Source organism: Cottoperca gobio, chromosome 16 (genome assembly GCF_900634415.1).
Source record: "Cottoperca gobio chromosome 16, fCotGob3.1, whole genome shotgun sequence".
Classification (NCBI taxonomy): Eukaryota; Metazoa; Chordata; class Actinopteri; order Perciformes; family Bovichtidae; genus Cottoperca; species Cottoperca gobio.
Window position 1 is genome coordinate 17,304,457 of NC_041370.1, and position 25,424 is coordinate 17,329,880.

Here is a 25,424-nt window from a genome sequence, read left to right on the forward strand (position 1 = left end):
GTAAAAAAAACAGGACAACATATATTTGTTTTTATGTCACTCACTCTGTCAAGCGTCTTTGAGTTACTAGAAAAGCACTATACAAGTCTAATGTATTATTATTATTATTATTATTATTATTATTATGAACACATAACAGTCATGTGGCAATCTGCATAAATAACTCCACCCAGCATCATGGGATCTGACTCGTCTTTCCTGGAACCTGTGCAGTCTTTGGTTGGTGACTCATTTGCATAAATGCTATCTGTAGATATGTTTACTTGTGAGTTAATAATAGAACTGTTGATATGACCTGATCAGTGGTGGCTCTCTCTGTTTATTCTACAAACAGGAAGACGAGTGAGTCCGGGCTATTTTTAAGCATTGTCAATAACAATGTCACCTAACGCTTTCCCCTGAAAACAAAAGAACCAAAGGCACGTCTATTGTCACAAATTCAAAAAGCAGCTGAAGTCTCTAAAACCATACTGCTGACAAAGTTGTTTAGGCAGCTAAAAGTAGATGAGGGTGAAATTAAGTTCAGGGCAACATCCAATTAAATGAATAATGCACATGTGTGGAACATAGCTGGCTTACTGTGAGGAAATCTTAGTAGGAACAGACAGACATATTTTGACAAAGGGAGTCATGACAGTTTAATATGATTTTACTCTTTTGATCCTTTACCAGGTCTGTCTCTACGGTGCTATTCACAGTAATGAAAACGGTGTCTCTTCACATCTGACTGCCAAAAAAACTCATGCCAAGAGGAGAGATATTTTTAAATGGGCAAAGTCTAGCAAATCTAGCCTTGGCAGACTAGATCCAGAGGTAGCAGACCAATTAAAGCCACAATGGATATAACTTAAAGGCATTTCTCTTTAATTGTGTTTTAATGATTTCATCCTGGTCCGTTACCTTGTTTTGTAGAACGATAAGATAATATGAACCTACATTTAACACATCTTCAAACTAAAGATAGATAGAAAGATGGAAGCATTTTCAAAGGCAAATGTGAAGAATCTCTTTTCCAAGCATTGTTAAAATAAAGAGCTTCCCCCATACTGCGCAACATATCTATTGTCTGTTTGAATTTTATTTTGGGGGAAATATTGTATATAGTGAAAGAAATTTACTGAAAGATATTGTCAAACTGTCCAAATCATTTTGGGGTAACAAGTACACGTTTTTCCTGTATGCTCACACACAAAACTTGTCTGGAGTGCTGCGGATTGTAAACACACCACTAATGAGCATAACCTGGGCACACTAAAATTGGACACAACTAAAACGCAGCCGCCATCTGACACTCCCAATAAGATGTCTTCCACTAAACGTACTGTGAACTTTCTTGCCTTCAAAGTAATCTCTCCCTGCAGCAAGCCTCTTGGTAAAAAACTGGCAGTAAAATTGTCAAAACAATTCCCAATTTACTCTCCCGATACATACATTCTGCTGCAAGCTCGTTATTGCTGTTTCCCTGCTTTCGCTCTGAGGCAGGGGCTCCAGATGTTGTTGCCTAATGCTTTACTCAGAGAAGTAGAACAGATAGTGACTTTTCTCATTCAAATCAATAGATATGTGGACACTACTTCTATCCGTTCTGCTTCTGTGTCGATGCCTGTGCATGCTGGCGGCCACAGGCTGCTAATTCCTGAATGATCATGATACATCTGCTGGCTGCTAAATTGTTGTGGTCATCCTAGCCTCTGATTCCTGAACCATCACAAAGCACCTGCAAAAAGCCATTTCATTCAGTTCCAACACTTTGGCTGGATCCTACTTCTGCTTGCTGGCAGCTACCTGCTCCACTGATGGCAAGTCTGATTCACAGGAGCAGAATTACATAGAAGTGGCTTCTGTTATCAAACATGAAGACACCTTTAGTTGAAGCGATACGCTAATAGCTACCAGAAATGGATCATCGCATATATTTAATGGGATGCATATGAATATGACGCATCTGCTGGTTCCACATTCTGGTAGTCTTTCTTGCTTTTTATCCTTGTCTGTCTAGCCTCCTGAGGCGATATGTACAGCTTGAGCGTCCTCTGAACATGCTGGCAGAAACAAGCAGCTTTTTAGTTCAACTGTCAAGTTACATCTGCATCCTTCTGATACTTTAAGTCAGTCCAGCTGTCAATCATTTATCCAACCTCCAGGAGGTCTGTAGCTGGACTTTACCTCTGCATGTTGGTGGCTGCCTGCTCCACTGGCGGCTGGCCTGGCACTGGGCTGTGGAGGGTCCTTCCAGGGTGTAGCCTTTGTTGCAGGAGAAGCGCACCACATCATTGTAGTTGAAGCCATCGCCTGTGGTGCGGCCATATATAGGGCTACCGGGGTGGCCACATGTGACAGCTAAAGTTGACACGCATCAAAAGAGAGGAGGTAGAGAGGAGAATGGAAGATGAAAGGCAGAAAAGAATGGATACAAAGAAAAGGTAAAGGGGGAGGGGGGGTGAGAAAGATACAGAGTGTGGGGAAAGAGAGCGATAATAAGGGGGAGAGACTAAATTCAATACCCATGATCAATAGGTGACGTACTGTGACACATATCATAGGAATATCATTATCATATAATTAACCTTAAAAGGACAATGGGGTAATTAGGAATCAAGACATGATCTCGACTGGGAAAGGGTGAACAGCACATTTCACATCGCATGGATAGTCAGATAGGAGAATCACATTATAAACATATGTAACAACTCTTGACTTCAGCACTTCTAAAACTACAGGAGCAGGAAGCTTTTTAACAGGGCAAAACATTTATTTGTTATAGTTTAACAATGCAATTAAATCATCACGTTTTATTTAATCAACCCTTTCTTTCTTGTGAATACACATATTCAAAGCTTCCTTAAAAAAAATATGAAGTTAGAATCCAGGAAAGAAAAACACAACATTCTCCATCTGCTATTTCCCATCTGAAGAGTAGGCTGAGCAACTTGGATAATATAAACAAATGATCTCTCTTGCAGTCCATCAGGCAGTGAGAATTGGCATTAAAGTACTTACAGATACAAACTGGGAGCGTTCCAGACCAGCCGTGGTCCTGCTGGCAGATCCGTACTGAGGAGCCAATGAGTCTGAATCCGGGGTTGCATTGGTAAACCACTGTGTCTCTATAACCAAAGTTTTCCCCGATCACCTGCCCATTTACAATCTGCTCTGGGACACCACAGTGACCGGCTGTAGGGAAAACATACAGTATTGTAAGAATTTACGATTCCTTTGTGCTAAATGTTTAGCTCTCTTTCTCAACAAGAACGTGAATTTTTTTAGTGACATAGATTTTGACAAAGAAAGCACACATACTGTCACGCTTGTAGTGTATGGTGATAATAACACTCTGCTCTACGAATATTAGTCAGTTGGAGCTAACATGGGGGTCCAATATTTGCAAGCAATGCACTTTGCATCACTAATAACGAAGAATTATCAGTCAGTCATGTGGTGCAATACTTAAGTTCAGCTCTCTAGTGTTTGAGAATAATAGCCCGTGGTGGCTTCCACTGAACTAATGGACGATAGTTGCAGGGTAGAAACACAATTTTAACTGTGTTAACACGTTTGAATAACTTTGCATTTTGACAACTGTATTATAAAAATAAAATGAGGAAACTGGTGACTAAAGAGGTCTTGGAATTATAAAGCTGGCAAACAAAATTAGTTAGTGTATTCATGAAACATGTTGGATTTGGAAAGCATTTTTCAGCTCATTATCTCTGAATTATTATTTCTAAATTCATACTTGCTTCAGCTTCTTTTATGATGATAACTCAGCTTTTCTCATCTACAGTAGACACAGAGACGCATGTGAAACTCCTCAAAATCTGTGCAATACGCTCATGCACGTAATCACATTACCTTCAGCTACAATAAATGCCTTTCAGAGAGGAATCTTGCTGAGATTTCCACTGCCACTTAAAACCTGGGAAATTGCCACTGACTGCGAGTCTGATTTCCCTCATTCACTCGTGCACCCAGAAACTCAGTCGAGCATTTTATTATCACACTACAGTTGAGAGCAGCTAGATTCTATGAAGATAGTGCTGAAGTAGGCGACGAGAGTATACCAAGAGGTCCCTGGATATGTTAACCCTGACAGTCATATTATTAAACAAGAGAGAGGTGCCCTTCTTTTAATGAACTGAACCAATCTTGAGCAGAGCCTGGAGTGCAGAGTGCTGGTGCCACAGGATTGATAAACGGACTGCATCTGCCAGGGAAACCGTCACAGTCTGCTGCTGCGTGGGTTTGAATGCGGCTCAAGTAATTACGTGCGTCTCATATTCTTGCAAAGTACAGAGCTGAGATGAGCTGTGGTAAGCTAAGCTGTAGCATATTTTCTTGTTTATATATCTTAACAACAGCTCAAATTGCGCTGGTACAGCTTGGCAAGTGTCTCGTAGTTTCGGGCCAGCTGTTCTCTCACATTTAACATTTTAGAAACACCAAATCACACTGACTTCACTGAACAGCAACATGCTCCAAATAAGTAAAAGGTAGAGTCCTAAAAAACAACTATTACCTGATGATCTTTACATTGTCTTAAACAGTCTGATGTGTGCTAGCCCGAAGGAAAGTGTGAAGTGGCAGTGTTGATTGCCACCAAAAAACTGTACATCTTTCTAGTTTATAGTAAATGGCCATACACACTTGGCAACAAAACCAATTATAGCCACCCTCTGTTTTTCCCATCTGGCTCTATTGTGGGCATTTTGGCCCAACCAAGAAAAGCTTATATCCTGTCTGAACAGATCACCAGCAGTGTTCGACCCAGCTCAAGACTCTCCTTCTAAAAAGTTAAAGAGAACATTTAGATCCTGCTTACCCAGGCAGTGAGTCTCCATCCCACTCCAAAGGCCGGACAGGAGACACTCTCGAACTGTAGATCCAGTTAAAACATAGCCAAGGTTACAGCTGAAAATGGCTGACGCTCCAAAGCTACTTTGGGTCCCAATTTTCTTCCCATTAGGAGTAGTGGGAAGATCCCCACAGGAAATGACTGCAGTAAGATGAAGATGATGGTAAAAAAAGAAGAGGAAGGAGACAGAGGAGGCACAGAATGAAAGAACAAGACATTAGGAGAAGGAGTGAGAGAGAACAAGACAGAAAGGAAGAGGAGATTAAAGTTGGCTTGCATCTTGAGTCAATGGGAGAACACAGTCAGTTACACCCATCTTACTGACCTTAATGTGATAAAAGTGTGACCTGTACTATTTCATGGGGAGGATAATGATGCTGTTTGCCTTTGTACCAACATCTTTCATCAGGCTGTCTGGAGTCTCCTTTTGCCATTACACAGGCTATTCAGCTCTTTGCCACTGAAAGAGTAGCTCCCATGGCAGCATAGAAAAGCTTTTATTCCCTATTCCCGCAATAAACAATATATAGCCTTGGCTAAGAGGGTAATAGGTAAAGGGTGCAAAAGTGTACTCAAGCTGTTGATTAAGTGAGCTGTGAATGAGGTTTTCATTCTTCAAGTCTTGTAATGTCACAATCTATGATTGTAGTGTGCCTGAGACGAGGCAGGACATAGATTTTTCAATTATGCTGGATAAAAATCACTTAATCAATTCAATTCATTGCTATTTCATCTTTGCTATGAAACTAATGAAACACATTATACAGTGTTTTTGTGGGATTAAATACGTGCAGCCAGCAAATGTTTTCTTCTTCTTGTGATAATGCAATGCAAACGAGATAAAGGAGATTTAATTTCTTGGAGCATTATACTTTTAGTTAAGTTACATTTTCAAGTGAGTGTGTGTGTTGATTGTATGTGTTGCTGCAGCAGAAGTCACTCACTTCTACATCGAGGCCTCTCGGTTCTCCAGCTCCACACCCCATTGGCATGGCACTGGATGTGGGCGGGGCCAATGCGGTAGTATCCAGGGTTGCAGGTGAAGATTATTTTAGTTCCATATTCATAATGCGAACCGTTGACGATCCTCCATTTCCCGTGGTCCAGAGAGAAGGAGCTGAGACTAGGGCACATATTGACTGTGCCAAAAAAAGAAAGAGGAGGGATCCGTTGGGGGGTGGACATAGTTAGTTTTGGATGATTTAAATGGACTGCGGTTTCAACTTAGTTTTTGTTAACCCTTATACACACATTGCTAAATCAAATACCATAAACATAATGTAACCACCCAGCTGTGCTGAAGACATATGAATAGCTACAATATACAAATGTTGTCTACCATAACAAAGCTGTTTTCCAACTGGCACTGGCTGCATCCAAATGAGTTTCAAAACAAACTCTGTTTTTCTTTTTGCTGTGAGAGGCATATACAGCAGGGAATACACATTGGTCTCAATGGTAAACAATGTTGTCAATCACTCGTTGCACCGACTTACAAACTTGGAGGACTTGCACTGGCATGTAAAACATTCACCCCAGCGCCAGCTACAGGGTTCCTCTCAACTATTATTCTCCCTTTCTTCCAAGCGTCCTATAATCACTACCCAACCAGTTAGCGTTTTTGTGATGAAACCACAACGCGTGGTTCTGTTGGGACTGCAGCACAGGGTTTTGTTTAAACGGTTTGATATTCAACAACTTCTCTAGAGGATTTTTTCAAACTCTGATTTTTTCTGTCTCAAAATTCCAAAATCAGTGTCTTCTCCACAACTCTTTCCTATCTCTCGACTTCTCCTTCCCACTGCTCAACCGCGCGATGGGTTCTTGCGGTTACCCCGTCTCTCTAAATCCCTCTCTCTCCTCCGCATCCCCTTACCTCCTTCCCCAACATCCTCTACTCACCGATGCATCGGGGTATCTTGTTGTGGTTGCTCCAGGTGCCGTCTGGCTGGCAGACTGTGGTCGTCAGCTCTTTGGACGAGAGCCGGTAGCCGCTGTTGCAGAAGTAGGTCACCCGTGTGCCGACAGAGTAATCAGCAGCAAGCACACCTCCATTCACTGGCGCACTGGGCACACCGCATGACACAGCTGCAGGCCCCAAAAGTAAGGTTGTCATCACACGTATGTGCACAGTACAAAACACATACTAGAGAAATGTGCAGAGGGACGCCTGGTAAACACAGGCATGGAAAGCACATATTCACTTAGTCACATTTTTGTGAGCAACTGTTAAATAAAATAACAATCGCATTCAACTTAGTTGAGAAAGTACGTCTAATGCCACAGTCAACATTTTTTATTTCTAATAATGATGCTTGAGTGCTTGATTCATGTCAACATCTTGCTTCTAGTGTCTTTTAGGAGTTATTTTACTTGTTTGCGCTTAATGGTCAACATTAATAATTATTCTTTACCGTGCAGTATGTGGTAACGTGTCTGTTTTTATTTGTTCTCTTGTTTCTTTTACCTTGTTGTAAAGCACGTAAAGAACTACTCCCCCTGTGTGGCAGGTGCTATATGAATAAAGTGTGTATTTGTTATTTTTAGTTATTATATAATACACAGGAATTATACATACCAAACACCAAAGTATGATAACATGACCATACTAGCCATCAAAAAGGTAAAGAAAAAAAAACACAACAACAATTTGACTAAAAAACAAACAAACACTATAATAAGAGACAAAACAGAATTCATAGGATCCCTTCAACATTTCAAATAACGTTCATGCTGTGGCAAAGCAGTAATCTGGTAGGATGTCTTTAATTGAAAGATTGTGGAGCAGATATCAATTGTTGTTTTGTAAATTGTTCTGTAAAAATGTTTCCAAGGTATCAAAATATTACAAGTTTCTTCCTAGAAAGAATGGACAGTATGGGGGGGAAACAGTAGAGCCTTTGCACTGTAAATGAATGTAGTTATCTTTGTTTAAGATTTCTGACCTGCTGTCTGTATCCACTTTCGTTTGTTTCTTTTTACAGTTAGTTTGAATAGCTGAAAGCAACAGATTGAAATGAAAATGATCGCATATCTGACCATACATACTGCAAAATTGATGGTATGAAAAGAAATCACCTGTGCTATTTAGTATATCATTTATAAAAATGATTTAATTTCTCTGATGTTTTTCCCGTAAAAACGGCTCCTTATCTATTAACACCTCTGAGTTCAACCATATTACTTAATTGTGGATATCTTCTGGGGTGTCTGGAGGGAAATAATGCAAACTAAACACAGCTTTAAATGCATCTTTTTTTTTTAAGAGCGAGAGATTTGCTAGTATTCCTTCAATTAACCAATTGAAGTGGTGAGATTTTAATTGACAAAAGGGTACAGTCTGCTGTCAAAGATTATGTACACCACAGACAACTCTGTGGTCATAATGTATTATTAGCCTCCTCCGTCAACCTGTAGTTTATAAGTAGTGAGGGGCATCCAAAAGTCACTTATGATTCATTATAAGTCACATCTATACTGTTTAATTATGTGTCTTTATATGTGTAACCATGAAGCATTATCATGCATTATAATTATCTATTTATCATAATGCACTATAGATGTAGTATTCATAGAAAGTGTTACAGAGAAATGTAAGTACCATGAAAGTGTTATATATAGGACTGGCCACTTGAGGCTGCATGACACTTTCTCTCCAGAAATAATATAGTTGAAGTTGAACACACTTACGACTAACCCCTGAAAGAGACAAGTACATGCAACTCGTTTCAACAGTAACTCTTCATATGAAGCGTTCACTCAGAAAAGCTCCCACACAGCACTGTGTCCTTGCCCTTACACAGAGTAAATCTGGGTAACTATGGCCTCAGAGCTTAAACCAGACAGAAAGCTCAAGATAGTACGTTTCAAGGTGTTTATCATCAGCGCCAAGTCAGAGGGAGTGAGTCGAGCGAGGAAACCAACATCTGCAGGGCCAGACTAAATGGGAACAGTTATGCAAACACACACATGATAAAATGGAGCAGCAATGGTAGCTGCACACTGTGAAACATCAAAGGTAGGAATCTGCCAACATGGCCTGGAGCCATTACGTTGCCCCTCACCACCCCATGGGAGAATCAATCAACATTAATTTGCAAGTACTGCTAAGTCACAATCTAACAGATGCTAATCACAAGCACTAAACACTTTTCTACACTGCAGATGGAAAGTTTCAACGTTAGAAGGGTGAAGTCTTCATCAAAGCTTAGAAGGTCATTGAGCCTGAAACATTATTTAGGTCATTGCTCTTCCTCTGAGACGCATCAGCAACACTGATGGATTAATATACTCTACCTTCTCAAGATATCATTCAACATGAATGGCAAAGAATGAAGGATTGAAGGCATTGTAATGTAATCTCCAGCATCTAGCATATAGCAGATGGACAGCATATGTATGAATAAATTAGGCCATTTGCAGCCACGACTGGCTTTATGTGCTTTGCAACAGCTATGTGCAATTACCAAACTGACAGAATTAATCACAGGTGTGAAGTGTTTTTAAATCATTTTAAAATACATGACGTACATATTTTGATTTCACTGCATCATGATAAAATGCAATTGAGTACACCATCTGTTGCTGTTTGCAGCTGTGTGTGTGTGTGTGTGTGTGTGTGTGTGTGTGTGTGTGTGTGTCTGCAATCATGCGCACGTATATGCACACATTTCACATATGCGCATCAAAGAACCCAATTAGTTGGGTAAGACCCAACAGCAGCAGACGCTGCATGCTAATAGCGAGTTAGCCAAAGTAATTTGAAGAAGTGGAAATTGACAGAAGAAGGGAGGATTGATTTCTGTTTCCTTTCCACTTGACAGGGTTTTGACTCTCAATCAGGTTGGATCCAGTTCAGCTGTTAACAACACAGGAATAGAGCTGGGGCTGAGACACTCGGATGCCTTAAGCGCCTGCCTGTCTGCCCCTGCTGAGCATAGGGGCGTAGAGGCAGTGACCAGAAGAACGGGGAAAGAGACAGGCTGAAAGTTGGAAATAAAAGGCTGCCAGGGCCGATGTGCTTACCTTGACACGCGGGAACTGGCGCGTCCCAGGCGTAGAAGTCATAGGTGGTCTTCTTGCACACAGCTGTGCCCTTTCCGATCAGCTTGTACCCCCTGTCGCAGGCCCAGCGCACCATGCTGTTCAGATGACCCCCAGTCTGGCTCACGACAAAGCCGTGCTGTGGGGAGTCTGGGGTACTGCAGTACATTGCTACAACACATGGAGGAATAAAGCACCAGGGGAGAGGAGCGAGATGTATAGCAAGGCAAAGGAGAGGAGAGAGAACACGAGAGAAGGTGAGCATGAAGTCAAAGAAGGAGAATAGAGAACAGATAAACAGGTGTTACCAGGGAAAAAGAGATATAAAGCAGAGAAAAAACAAAAGGATGAGAGGCTTTAACAAAGCTCCTCTAGAGAAAGACTCAGGTGAACATTTTAGTCACAGCAAGGCTCCATTTTAAATGCAGAAAGATAATGAGGGAGAATGCCTGAGGACTGTCACATCTATTTAGCACTCCGGCTGTGTGCCAAAGGAAGTCCTCAAAATCACATTATTACTATTCCTCTCCTGGCCTATGGGCACGCACATATTCAATTTGATTCAACACAAGCAATACTGGTGCATCCTCCAGTTATTTGTTCCATAGCCTTCCTTTCCCTCATTTTACAGCCCATCGAACACAAAAAAAGGTAAATTTGATTTCCCGAATATGAGCACTGAATAGCCGATGGGACAGAAAATCCCAGGCAAAGATGTGTGCTTACAAATCCTGTCAAACATTCCTTCAAATCAGGGTGACTGGGAGATAGCAGGGATATAAGACGAAAAGACACACACTAGGGTTTAAGTCAGTTCCTGTTCGAGTCAATCAAGTCAAGGAGGAGTTTTCTTTACAAAATTCATCACACCGACTTGCTTTCACAGTAACACTCTAGTGTATTAAATATAATGGAGAGACACAACATGAAAAATGAATGTCTTTTGTGCTTTTTTCATTATTATTGATGCATTTCAAATTGAAGAAGATCCGCTATGCTGCTCTTGCTTGGTACCATTTGCCTTATTAAAGAGCCAATTAAGAATTTAAAACCTTTTTAAATTAAGGAGTGCACAACAACATGATTTTCTTCCTGCCTCATGGTTTTTGTGTGTGAAAACATCTCCTATTGTGAGCCATTATCATTTCTGTGGAAATTCAAAGTATTTCTTTGTAAATTAACTGATATTAAAAACTCAATAAATGATACTCCTGAGCAATCACAGCGTAATGTGATAAAAATCATGGGCTCACAGTGTATCCACAGTAATATGCAGTAGCTGCAGCAGAGAAGGTTCAATGAGTATTTGCCCCTATGTAGTGTCATCACTCGTTCAATTGAAGCGTCTCTAGATGGTGCCTACTATATAAATGCCCAAATTGGAAACCCATGACTTTTATCACTTTTCTGTAGTTTAGAGACAGAATTTATTGAAATAGCACTAATAAAAATATGATTATAAGCTGGATACATACTTTGATACTCACCCACGTATCTGATGTAGAAGCCGCGTCGGTTGGTGCCGTGGTCAGACGACCAGCGCAGCAGGAGCTGGTGGCCTGCGGTGGTCAGGCTGAAGGGTGTTTCAATGTCACCGCTGAGTGATGCCAGGCTCTGGCTGTAGATGTTGGGACCTGCACACAGATAGACGGACACACAAACAATTTCCCAGAAAAAGATCAGTCTCAAAAGCAAGCACTAACGTAGACGGACGTGAAAAACGCATCTTCACTTGTTTTATGTCAAATTAAATAAAATATATAAAAGAAGCATTAATTGCAGATATGCTAGTGAGAATCACAGACCAAATATTCAGTAACATTTCTCAATGACTTATCATGGCGTCAACCACAGTTACATTTATTGTACCGAACACATGACTGGAATGCAAAATCAGCTCTAAGACGGCGCAATTAAAACATGGATGCTGCAACAGTGCTGTAGTGCAAAAAAAGAAGAAGAAGAAAGTATAAATGTTTTACTGAGAAGCGCTAAAATTCATAACACAAGACAAACACATAAATAATTTCAGTTAAGTAACATTTTTTGGAACACAAAAACTCCAGCAGAACCCACCATCAAATATTTCCAGGATGTCAAACTCCTTCTCTGTCTGGAAGAGTTCAAAGTGCAGAGTCATGTTGTAACCCTTCTCCACGTTGATCAGCCAGGAGCACATCTGGAGATTGGGGTAGTTATCAGGGAAGCCTGGACTCAAGATCACCCCCGTTGAGTCAAAACGCACCTCATGGGCTGGACATTGGACTGGAAGAAGAGAAACAGTGTAAGGGCAAGGCAGCAATAGAGGAAGACTGCGAGACAGAGGAAGAACAACAGAGAAAGAGAGAAGAGAAGAGGGGGCAGAGGTTGAGCGAGGGAGATGAATCCCCAGTGAAGGAACAGAAGAAACAGAGGAATAGGACAGGCGATGGAAGGTACAATTAAAGATAGGGCAAGATGAGGTGAAGGAAGGAAACTAAGGGAAGATCCACTGTGACAGTAGAAATTACATTGGAAAATAACTAGTCCTGAAACAATTACATTTCAGCCAGACTGATATTGCAGCTAAGGGCTGAGCTGGTGAGTCTGCTGTTGTCACCAGGCTCCCCTGATATCAATCTATCAAATAATAATACTCAGTAGGTGAGGCAGCTAGCTTTGTATGGAAAAATGATGTATGCGAGTTTATGTGCATCGTCTCGGAGCATTCCCTTCATTTCCTGTAGGCTGGCATGTCTGAAATAATGACAGTCCTGTTTCTTTCTTTTCCTTTTCTGCTGCTAACAAAAGTTTCTCTTCGGTGCCACTAGTGAAGAAACATGACGTATATAAAAGGTTAATGTGAACAACAGTTCCAGATAAAAAGGTCACTGGAAACATTCGGACATATATCAAGAAAAAAAGGCAGAGGGGAAGAATTGTAACCCAAAGCAATATGAATATTCTCTCTGGGGAGTCGCTGCATACGTTTCAACTAGAAGAGCCTTTGACTTTCTGGAGATCATATCTGCCTGTTACCTTTGAGCCAAAGTCAGCGTTTCTGTAAATAACGATGCATTTCTTAAATCACAAAGTACAGCAAAGGTCAACAATGTCTTATTACATTAACTCAATACAGATGAAAGAAAAGGAAACACAACAAAAGTGTAACAGGATTTGTACATGGCAGAATCGATAGTTATAGAAACACTATTCATTAGGGAGGTAACAAATCTCAAGTCGATCTGTTCAGAAAATAAATGAACATAGCAATTTAATATGAATTGCAATATTTCTTCACTGTCATTGCTGGACAGTTTGAGAGAGACTTGATCAATACTTCCCTGTGCATACTTGAGTGAAGAATTTCCTGATCAGTCGCTTTTGGTTTTTACATCTCTCAAAGCAATATTATATTTTTTATTTTCAATCACTGTGCGCTGTAATGAGCATATATTTAAGAACATGTTTCTTAAAAACAAAAGTTAAAGAGCAATATGGAAATTTACTTTTTTTGACTTTTTCTTTTGATAAAATGATTAAAATGCATATTTATATGTTAAAAGGGTAAAACACTCAAAGGAATAATAAGGAATTTCAAGTCATGCCACCTAAAAGCTTTTCTTCACATTGTGAACACTGACGTCAGAGCACACTGCACAGAAGTGGGTGTTAGTGAGTCAGGTCAGTCATTTTCAGCAGTTTTAATTTTACGCTTTCTCTAAGTTATTCACAAACATTGCTTTCTAAAGTCCACATTTTTGCAAAATGGAGTCTGAGTGTTTTTTTCTGCGCAGCTGAGAGACTTGATTTTGCATTTGAGATGACAAAGGTCTGTAGCGCTGAGTCTTAGCAAGACAGTTATGAGTCTCACTGAGTTCAGAAAGGAGTCCTCAGTTGATGCAGTTAAATCACACGAAAGCTTCCGTCCTCACCAGTTCCCCGTTCTGTCCCCAGCAGGAGCCTCTACATCTACTGATTCAGCACTATGTGAACATGTGAATGCTGCTTTGCTTGTATCAATTCTACATTTTCATTCAGATTATAACACTGGGGTTACCAATTTAAAAACATTTATGCACTGTACAGATTCCTATTCCCTAAAGCACTTTATCATATTGGACGGCTTTAAGATGTACATGAAATCTTTATCTGGCAAGAGTTTGCTATGTGAAATAATAGAGCCCCCAATACTTGTTTAATACGTTAACGTTGCCAGGCAACACACACAAGTCTATCCAGTAAGCACATTTGTGGGTTGAATTGCTTTGCCTCAAACTTTAGGTGCAGGGATTAAAACATGATTCATGTCGGGGACTTAAGAGTGTTTCAGACACCTCAATACTGCTACTTTATGAGATGGGATTTAGAAGGACACGATCAGGACAGGAGGCAGACTGAAGCTTACAGTGTATTCATATGGTGATTTGGCGAGTATACAAAGTACTGGCCTTAAATACTATAATATTATAAATATCATGGCTAAAGTATTAGAAAGATAAATACACTAAATCACTAACAAATCTATTTAAATACTAGTTCTAATGTAATTCTTGTAAATGGGATCAGCATTAAACAGTGAATTAATATGAAAACCAAGCATCGTTAGACAGTAAGTTACATAATGAAACTACTGATAGCATGCACTTTCTCTTTAGACCCTTTCATACAGCATTTTACTGCTATTGACAATCACATGCATGCCAAATATGATGATGCGTTTAAAAAGAACTGGCATAGTTATTTGTTGATCTTGCGAACATTGCAAGACGTCTCTGTAATTTCTTGTGCAAACCACCAATTATTTATTCTTTTACTTAGCACACTGCGTAAGGAATAACAATGCAAAGGCAACGACTGTTACATATTGTCTGCTAGAGAGACATCATGCAATACATACGTATAATGGAGATTAAGTTTGATCAGAATTTGTTTTTCATTAGATTTTCTGACACATGAAAATCAATGGGAATATGAACACCAATATGACCACATTTAATTGGTTCGACTCAACCTCAATGTAGCAGATGGTTTACCAAACAAAAAGAGCAGTCAATTCAATTGTGGCTGTATCCTTGATCAAAGCTACTGCATAACCTTCCCCATAGGAAGACCGAGCCTGGGGAAATATCTTAAAAACCAGGGGTATCTGAGGGTGAAATTGAATAGCCATGCAAGGACGTTGCATGGCCATTCAAAAGGACATAATACTGCTATTTTATAAGCATAAAATGACAATTAAGCGATGACAACAAACAAAAGCGGAATTGGGTAACACAGGAGAATTCGTTTTCCGGCAAGCTGCTGACAGGAAACGGCCCCTTTACAAGCTTACTGTAGCAGTCTCTAGGATGTGAATAGCAGGTCAAATCAAATTAAGTTCAATTTTACATGTCCCAAGGAGAGCAATTAGTTCCGTGCTAGAGGTGGCACAAGGACATAACATATCCAACACAAGAAAATGTAATGAATTCTTGACTACAATAATGAGGTACTCCATGGAAATGTCAAACAATGAATTACTAACCCAGACGTCCTACAATAGTACTAACTATGCCAATTTAATGCTCAAGACAAGTTTCAGGGAGCCGTTTGATAAAGACATATACGATACCTAATCATATATAATATAACATATCTGTTCATTGTGAGTGCAACCTCGCATGTTTTTATATATAGTTTTCCTCTTTGTTATTCATATACAGTATCCCCTGACTAAGAGGACTCATTGTCCTGTCATTGGCACAGTGAGAAACAACACCATTTACTATGATGTACGAGAGTCTGTGCTGTCCAACATCAAAATAATTTCAAACATTTCAAATTCTAGCATAATATAATGTCGTGTTCTCCCAGAATAGTCCCAGCATGCTTCGCCCTGCTGGATTTGGCAGGTTAATTTAGCCACTCAAATTAAAGCCTGTGAAATTATTTCAAGTTCAGTATGTGAGTTTTTGCTGATAGGAGCTAGTTGGTCTTGGCAGAGGTCTGTGTAACAGTAACACATGAGAAGGTGAGCTGGCAAGACCAACAGAACAAGACAACTTGAAATACTTCCCAGTACATTCTTACATGAATGATTCCCTTCACTTGGCACACAACTATTCCTGTTGTTGCTGATCTGCTAAGTTGCTCACTTTCAAGCAAACATTGAACTAAAGCATTGGAAAACATGTCACTGCAATTCTCCATTAATGTCAGGCTCTTCACCGGACTGTACATATGTATGCCACACAGGTATGATGCAGTCTGCAAGTCTGCAATGAAGCTTTTCTCTCCTCCGTTTCTTTACTCTGCACGGTCTAACAAGTTGATACAATGTTACAAGACTTCAGACTCCTTGTGCTTTAATATATTATTAATTAAAAAAATGCCTAATGCAGCACAAGTAAAGGTAGACTCCGTTATATTCATGACCACACACAACTACGTCTATGCAAATGTTATCAAATTGCCAGTTTTGTTCTCTTTGACCTTGGTTCATACACTAATCGAGCTATTCATTTGCAGCGCTGCATGTAGCCTTTATGAATAAGGCATAGGAATGTGAGTAGCTTAACTTGTGGCACTTTTCACATACTAAAATTAAATCAGGACAACTTGTAAGAGCAAAACAATGTCAGCCGCAAAAACCCTACAGGGTAAACACCCAGATATCAAGTCAGACATCAAATAATAAACAGCCAGGGATGAGCAAATAGGTTCCAAATCAGCAGTCCTATTCTAAGATGTTTCATGAGTGCAGGCTCTGGGTCTGTCGAGTATCTGTCATGGCTTGATCACAAGTCCAATGCGATTACTCATAGTTCCTAGAAATAAAAAGACAGAAATGCTCATCAACTCAAGGCTGCACAAAGGACTTTAGGGCCCTTCAAAAGATGCCTGTCCACAGGGAATAGGAGGTTTAAGAGTGCTCTGTTGTCTGCGGAAAAGATGTATTGGCAGCACAAGCAGGCTGATGGCATTTGTTTTGTGGTCTAAACAAAATCTCTGATGCAGACAACACAGACATTTATTTTCCTCTGCTTGTAGTTTGAACATCCATCTTCTGAAAAAACATGGCTCTGAAGACATTTTACATCAATCAAACCCGCGGGGCTATTTGAGAAAGGATTAAGGGTGTAACGTATAAGCTCCCATCTTTCTATTAAAAAAACAGCCATGACTGGCCTCCATCAACCTTGTTACATAGCAAACAAACACTTGTCTATGTAAACTGCTGATCTGTAATCTGTTTCACACTGATGCTTCAGAGTCAAGGAGCCCAGATCTGTGATCTCGGGTCAGTAGTATTCCGACTCTGTGAGTCTTGACAAATTAGAACAGAGATGCTGTTTGCCATCAGGAGCCTGCTAGAAGAGGCCCTGCTGGCAGTCTGTTAAATGATGCATCAACAGTCGGTGCTTGCGACTGACTGCAACCAACCTTGGCAGAGTGGCGTCAAGCTCACACATAGAGGCCCACATAACTGAACAAGGATACGCATACACATAAATGTATGTGTATGCGTACATTGAGGAGAATACTTACAAACAAAAAACATTCATCAAGCCACACAGAAATATATCAATAGACTCGCACATTGAATAAAACCAACCTTGACAGCTGGGTGGGGGTCCATCCATCTGTAGCCTCTCTCCAAGTCGACAGGTCAGAATCTCACTGCCCACCAAGGTGAAGCCTGGCAGGCACGAGTACCGAATGATGTCCCCTGTGAGGTCATATAAACACAAAATCATTCAAACACACACACAGGCCAAGAGTGGAAATGAAAAACATATCCATCCATTCGTCCACCCACCCAACCACACACATGCACACAGAGCTGCGAGTAAAGCCTCTCAGTACAAGCACTTGAAACAGTAATCAACGACACATTTTCTAAGGAAGGTTGACATCCCCTTAACTAGCTGGAGAACTGAAGGCACTTCATTATATTACAGCCGCAAAGTTATACACACACACACAAGTGAAATCAAAATTTCAAACACTCAATTTCAAAGACATAATGTAACGCAGCCACTAGCTATAGGATTTCCAATTCTGATTCACTTCTGAACATATAAACGGCTTATATGAAGAGCTAATTGGTTCTTCCCTCAAACTAATATTTAATTGCAAGAAGCAAGGAAAAAGTCAAAAGAAAGCAAAGAAATATAAGAAAGAACACATTGCATGTATAATGAGATGGAGAGGCAGTAATATACATAATATATACAGTATACTTTAGATAATGTATGCGTCCACATGAATATGTACTACAGACAAAGCTGTGTGCAGTGAAATGGATACATGTATTAATACATTTACAAAAAAAAGTTAAGAAAAAAACAGAAAAGATACAAACATCTAAACAAGTTTCAACAAACAAATAAAGAATTCCGCTTACAGGGGAATTAATAAACTAATGGCTAAAACCATTTGATACGTCTATTCCCATTTCTCTTTCTGTGTCCAGGGCTGTCCAAGCAAATGACATTAAGTCTGGTGCACATTCATTTGTTACACATTGTCCCTGGCCAGTAAACAAGCACAATAAAATAAGACAAACCTATTTGAAACTCGTCATCATCGGTTAGGATAGTAGCGTTGGCGACAGGAGGAGGTGGCTGACATGTTCTCAGCTGGTATGCTGTTGGGAAGAAGACAAATGCTGAAATCTGCAACAGTGTGTGTGTGTGTGTGTGTGTGTGTGTGTGTGTGTGTGTGTGTGTGTGTGTGTGTGTGTGTGCACTTCATTTTGTGTGTGAGAGAGAGAATGTGTATTTTTTCTATTCAACTACAGCTCTTTCTTTACTCTCCCATCATGCTGAAACTTGATTAGATCAGAAATTGCCACCTATCACTGTTCATGATCATCAAAAAACAATAATTTATTTAGCTGCGGTGGGGGACATTTTATTATTAATTCTCTTCTTCTCGAAGAGGCGTTTTAATAGTGCAGGCGAAAAACAGGCATAAGAAGGCATTCATAATTCATCATTACACAGACCTGGAAGCAATACCTTGTACCAAAATGAAAAAAGGTCAAATAATGGACTCATAAAGAGGGAAAATTAAAGGCGTTCCAATATAGAAACGCAGGACAATATCCCTCTGTTCTTTTGTGATCTTCATTACTACACTAGGGTTTCAGCAATGTGGAGAAGTGAAGATCAAATGAATAGGGGTCATTACAGCAGAGCGGGACAAGGTCTTTTACTTAGCTGCTATCAAAGGGGAGGTTACCGTAATAATGCAGCACAAAGAAGCCGCTGGTACTGAAGTCGCTGTGGAATTTGATGAGGATCTGATTGGCAGTGGTGGACACGCCCTCCTGTACTGAGTTGCCACTGAACTGACCAATTTGAGGTGAGGCCTGGTCGGGTCCATCCCTAATACAGAGAGGTAGAGGGAGTTGAGGTTGTGAAGGGAAGGGAAAGAGAGAGATTGAAAGATTGAAGGGAGAAGAAGGAAGAGGAAGAGAGAGAGATCAAATGATTCGTGAATAAACACCAGTAATAACTTGCTGGGATCAAAGAGCAGGTCTACTTATCCCCAAGCAGTGTTGTGGACCTTATTCTGAAGACTTGAGAAAAAGTTTCACATTAATCAACAGTGTCAAAGTAGAAGTTGAGTACGAGTTAACAGATGAGGGAGTATACCACTGGAACTTTTGCCTCCTCGAGCCATGTTACATTTTGATGGGGAGTTTTTGGGGAAAAACATCAATGAAAGAGAATTCTGCAAACAAGTACAAAATCCACAACAGTTTTTGTGACCTCTTTTTTCCTTGCAAAACATTCCTTAAATTGAGTTGAGTTAATATTCTGTACGTGTACATAAAGCGGGTGTATGGTTATCACTAGGCTTCAGCCCCCGTGACCCTGAAAGGATTAAAGTGTTGAGAAAATGTATGGATGGTTATCACAAAATCCTAAAGCCCTTAACCTAATAACATGTTGTATAAGGAACTGTAGCACTGGGAATCAAAACTTGAATTGAATTGTGATGACCTTTTTGATTAAGGTTGTTTTCTGTGAAGACTGGATATGTCTATGGGAGGGTATACCCACATTACTGTAGCTACAGTATGGCAGCTTAACTCCAGTTCAATGACGTGTCTACACTCAAAAATCAAACCTCATTTAAACTAAATGTCATAGAACAATCTACGTACGGCAAAGATGTGACATAAGTGATATGTTTCAATTGATGAAAACTAGTCTTAAACTCCTTAGGGCACCTATAAATGACAGAACAAACAGAAAGATAAGAGGCTAAGGCAGTAACAGTCACTGAAACAGTTATTGGCATGATGCCAGTGGTGGATGAGATTCACCCTGAGATGCTGAAGGCTCTGAATGTTGTCAGCCTGCCGTGTCTGACGCATCTCTTAGACACCATTCACCTTTGGCAGTTGTTGCTGCGGCCCCAAGTGAAAGAGTTTAAGTATCTATGTGACTTGTTCCCGAATGAGGGTACAATGTAGTGTGAAATTGACCAGTGGCATAGTGCTGAAATGTCATGTTGAAAATGGAGCTAAGCCTGAAGGTGAAGTTCTCAATTTACGGATACAAAGAGTTGAAATGAGCTGGCTGTGCGGGTTGGGGTCATAGAGTGAGAAGCAGGGTATTTGGGAGGAGCTTGAAGTAGACATGCTGCTTTACTGCTCCTCCTGAAAAGAGCCAGTTGAGGTAGTTCAGAAAGCTAATGAGGAAGCCTCAGGGATGCTCCTGTGGAGTTACACAAGGCACGTCCGAATGGGAGGAGACCCCAGGGGCAGACTCTGAACATGAAAATGCATGGACAGCTAAATGTAAGGTTGGCCAAAATACACATCGTGAGAGAAGATTGAGATTTAACAACCTTGAGATACTTTTTATACCGTTTCTACTGAGGAAGCTAAAGCCATTATTATCTTTAGCTCTGCTGGCTGATAGAGAGCAATGTTGCATGAGCAGGACTGATTTATGGCAATATTGGATTTTTGCATTTGTCTAGTTTGATTAGCCAAAAACAAGCATTCCCACCTTGTCATTGTACTGGGGTGGTGATGGCCTAGTAGTCTACTGGTACGTCTTCCAAATACAACACCAGGTGGTTGTGAGTTCAAAACCAGGGGCTGCCACCATTGTGCCCCTGAGCAAGGCACCTAACCCTGAGTTGCTCCAGGGAGACTGTAGTTAGTTCACTGTAAGTCACTCTGGATAAGAGCGTCTGCTAAATGACCTGTAATATATAGTTTTCTAAATGGATTTTTCCCCAGCTAATATACATATCATGATATGTATACCTATTGCAATGTAAAACTAAAACTATCGTAAAAATGTCTCCATATACCCCACTCCAAGATGAATAGATGGTTGGATGGCTGTGGGGTGATAATAGATCTTGTCATTTGCAGTGAAGCCTTTATGAGGCATGAGTTAGCTGCTGACAGCGCAGAACACAGATGCCCCTCCGCTAATTAGAGCAGGGGAGAACTTTCAAACCCTTCTAAAAGTATTACCATGATTCGCATTGTGAAATAAGCAGTCTAGTTGGATAACAATTTTTGAATGTGATGTAGCATGTAGGGACCACATGCTACTTTACTCTGAGGATAATAAGAAAGATTCATGAGAGAAGACTTTTCTATTACAGTCTTTATAAATGCTATTTCTGAACAAGAGAAAAGTATTTCATTACTGGCACTATCGGGTTGCTCCAGGCCTATTCACGAGAATGATGTACACTAAAAGCTTCTTTGTATGTGTGTGTACCTTTAATATTTTACATATTAAAAAAAAGTCTTGTTGCGGTTTAAATTCAGAGTGATCAGCAAAATGGGAGGTTCAGGCAGGGAAATGAAATGTTACCATCAGGGAACAGATTGTTTATGCGCTTTTTCATTTAAAAACAGTAGTGCCAGTAGCTCCCTTCTGCCATACTGTGAATGGTTGCCCCATATGCTGGAAGGCATTTACCTCCTCTATCAGCCATGAGGACAGCTCCATGACTGCCTGAGGCTCTACCATATTACAGGGAAGCTACAGAAAGATAGAGAGAGAAGGTGAGACCGAGAGAGAAAGAGAGACAGCTGCTGGACTGATAACAGGCAGGTAGTATGAAGAAGTTTACTGCTGTGCAATTGTCTGAGAGTTAAAATCCCTGCATACTAACAAAGATCCAAGGAAACTCAGTGCTGAGGTTTTCATGTGTGTACACATTCTGTCTGGGGAAGAGGGATACGCAGTGACTCAGACTTTACTTCATCACATGCCAGAATCTTTTTTGTTTTAGCAAGGGACTGTAAAGAAAAGTAGTTGTCAGGGAAAGAAATGATGAAATGAATCCACAGATGTCCAGACAAAGGTCAACATATTTGGCTGTAGGCTCATCTAATACGGATGTCACATGAAAAGTTCAATCACAAGTTGTCCAACTGGCCTACAGCCTTGACATTTTGTCAACTATTCATAAACCCATTGTGTGCAGCTTTCGAGTTTGCTTTTGCAAACTTGCAATAAAGAATGTGATTCTGAAAATCTTATATACTCTCCAGTGTTTCCTTGAGTAAAAAAATAAATAAACTTACGTTGTCAAAACTTTTTGGGAGCTGCTCTATTAGCAGTGCACTGTATGTACTGGTGCTCGCTCGGTGAAAACTTTAAATAGGGTATACTGTGTGGCTCACTGCTTAGCATTGTTTGTATAAATCGGTGTCACTGGTTTCCAAAGCTGAAGCAAACCTCACTATAAATTGAGAAAGAATATTTCCTAACAAATGTCAATAGAAGTGTGTATGCAGCTCTGTGTACTGACAACTGTGTGTTTGATGTTTGCCGTACTGAGAGAGAAACGAGAACTTACCACACAGTGATGTAGTCGTAGATTGGCTCTGTATTGATAACAGAGAAATTGATGTGGATGCCATACCCAGGGGGTACTCTGACAGTCCACATGCAGTCCTGGAAGTGTGGATACTCGGCTGGGTGTCCAGGAGAGTAAATTGTGCCATTCATGGATGTTACATTCCCACCACAGAGAGCTGGAGGGAGGAAAACATCAGAGATGCTGGATTTAAAAAAATACATAATTTTCTTTACCTCAAGTCATAAAACTTGCTTTTATGAGTGTATCGCCACTTACTGTTGATAAAACAAACCATAACTGCGTGTTATTGGATTATCAGTGCAATACTGGGGGGAGAATGCACCTGTTAGATACAACTGCAGGGGGTGGTTACTGGTAGCCATGAATGTGATGACGCTCAGTAGTTCAGACACTAAAGCTCCTCTGTCATACCCCTTCAGAGGGAATGTGTTAACATTTGACTTTGAACTAAGAGTCAAAGCCAAAGCACCGCCCTCGGAATCCAAGAAGGACTTTAAACTTGACACGGTCAATACGCTGTCCACGGAGCACAACTAAACTATTTACCACTTTCTCACACAAATACCCAACTCTTTTGTGGACCTGATTTGAGTTACTACTTCACTTAACTGATGATAGAAAAGCCATAATTTATCATACCTGAGCAACATCTGAGGTGTCCCCTCTTGAAATTTATAAGACAGGCGTAATCAGCTTTGTCATAAAGACTTGCAAATGCTCCATACATCATTATAATGGGCCGTGTCAGCTTATAGTTCAGTAAAGTGGTGCTACATTGGTGGTAAAAGTGAGTCGGATGTTTTATTGGGCTAGAATAAAGGACAGGACTACAAGCAGACTCATGAAACTACATTCTTCTATTCAAAATAACTTCAAAGACATGTGATGTCATCTTTCTCGTTACTTTAGCGTCTCAGAAAGTAGCATGCATGACTTTCTCAAGGATTTGTTAGCACACATTTATTTAAATATTTCCCCACTGTGTGACAGAAAGACGCCCAATAAAAAGCATTACGTGACCGATTAATATATTTGTTGATATTGTAAATGTAGGCTGTTTGAAAGGGGGTGCTCAATGATGCTTTGTTCACGTTTTTCCTGCACACAAACAACACAATACACTGTTGTGTTTATAGGAGGCATTAGCCAGTCACCTTCGCAGCGAGGTATGGGGTGATTCCAGTTTCTGCTGACTCCGTGCAGACATGTAAGAGATGGCTCTCCAAGCAGAGTGTAACCTGGAAGGCACTCAAAGGAAATGGTCATCCCCACACTGTAATCCTGTCCGATCACTATGCCATTGCGAAACGGTCGGGGGTCCGGACACCTCTGTAGCTCATATGCTGGGGAGAAACAAAGCCACCCACAGTAGAGAAGGTTTATGACACACAGACTCCAGGACGCAAATAATAAAACACTACCACCATAATACTGCATAATGATGACCTCAAAGGACCAAAGCAGAGCTAGTGAGCAGCTAAACTTGCATCACTGGTCAAATCTAATGCCCAGATTGCCTATATAATAATATTTGAAAATGTCCATCCTACCTATTGGGGTTGAAGCACTAAAACGTAAGTCAGGTCATTTTTCTTCCTTCATGCAATCTCAACATCCTGAAAAGGCTTTGTCCAAAAAACAAATGTAATGTATTGTCATATTAATAGTCAATTTCGAGTTCTTCTCTTCTTTAACATATAAAAACCCTGTTGACCAATCAAGGATATGTGCCATTTCAGCATTGATTGATTTTCTTTATTCTATAACCTTATGTAATCTTAGTTACAGCATCAGCGAACGTGTCAGCCTTGCAGGATTAATCTTTGTCCCTTGTCTGTATCTAACCTGACTGATGGTCTTTTAAGTGTTCTATTAAAAAACTCTTCAATCTCCTTTCTACTTCACTTTCTCAGCGGCTGCTATGATGAAGCCCCATTTTAACTTCACCACAAGAACAAATCTTTGCTCCTCACCCTGGTAGACAATGTGGAAGCCAGGCTTGTTCTGGGAGTAGTCGCTGTGGAAGAAGAGAGTGGTCTCGTGGGTGGTGCTAAAGAGAGAGTTAGGCACCACAGGGCCACTGGACCGATCAATCACTGTTCCCGTCTCCAGGTTCCCGCTGCGCACCTCCAGATAGTCATGAACAGGCTCTGTGGAGAAGTTTAGAAACTGCAGATGGATCCCTAAAAAGCAGAAAAAAGGTACAAGTGAGTGACTGTGCATGCTATTTTTTAATTACTGTAGGTTAATTCAAATGTAAGCATGCATAAAACTGAGAGGAGTTAACAGAACTATGTAGATGAAAGCAGAAGAGAAGACATTAGAGCTAGCAAAAAGAAAGAGAGGACAAGAAGAAAGGAAAGACAGAGGGAGATGACAGACCGAAGCCAATAGGGAGTTGAACTCTCCAGCTGCAGTCCAGGCTGCTCTGGTAATTCCCTGGGAAGCCTGGGCTGAGGATGACGCCGCTGAAGTCTGTCATAGAGCCGCCACACTGAGCTGAGAGTGACCAACCAAAAAGAAAGAACATGTCAATTCTCCACAGAACGGCTCCACGGGAAAACAAATAAAAACACTAGGGGGGTGAATATGGTGGGAGGGCAAAGAGCATTGTGTCTTCGTGTATGTGTGGGTTTCAGTACAAGCACAAGTGTTGTGTATGTGTACAAAAAAGGAGGAAGAATAGCAGAGT

At 40.5% G+C, this 25,424-nt stretch overlaps 1 protein-coding gene across 1 annotated transcript in view; it reads right to left on the bottom strand.

The window, feature by feature from the left end:
- LOC115021174 (CUB and sushi domain-containing protein 3-like) overlaps positions 1-25,424 on the bottom strand; it is a 205,022-nt gene that overhangs the window by 47,690 nt on the left and 131,908 nt on the right. The window contains 15 exon segments of the mRNA XM_029451384.1: positions 2,167-2,340; positions 3,001-3,174; positions 4,820-4,993; positions 5,797-5,991; positions 6,755-6,940; positions 9,878-10,066; positions 11,383-11,529; positions 11,972-12,160; positions 17,472-17,585; positions 18,426-18,506; positions 19,103-19,248; positions 22,709-22,886; positions 23,887-24,075; positions 24,706-24,915; positions 25,115-25,231. Coding sequence (XP_029307244.1) covers positions 2,167-2,340; positions 3,001-3,174; positions 4,820-4,993; positions 5,797-5,991; positions 6,755-6,940; positions 9,878-10,066; positions 11,383-11,529; positions 11,972-12,160; positions 17,472-17,585; positions 18,426-18,506; positions 19,103-19,248; positions 22,709-22,886; positions 23,887-24,075; positions 24,706-24,915; positions 25,115-25,231 — 2,463 coding nt within the window.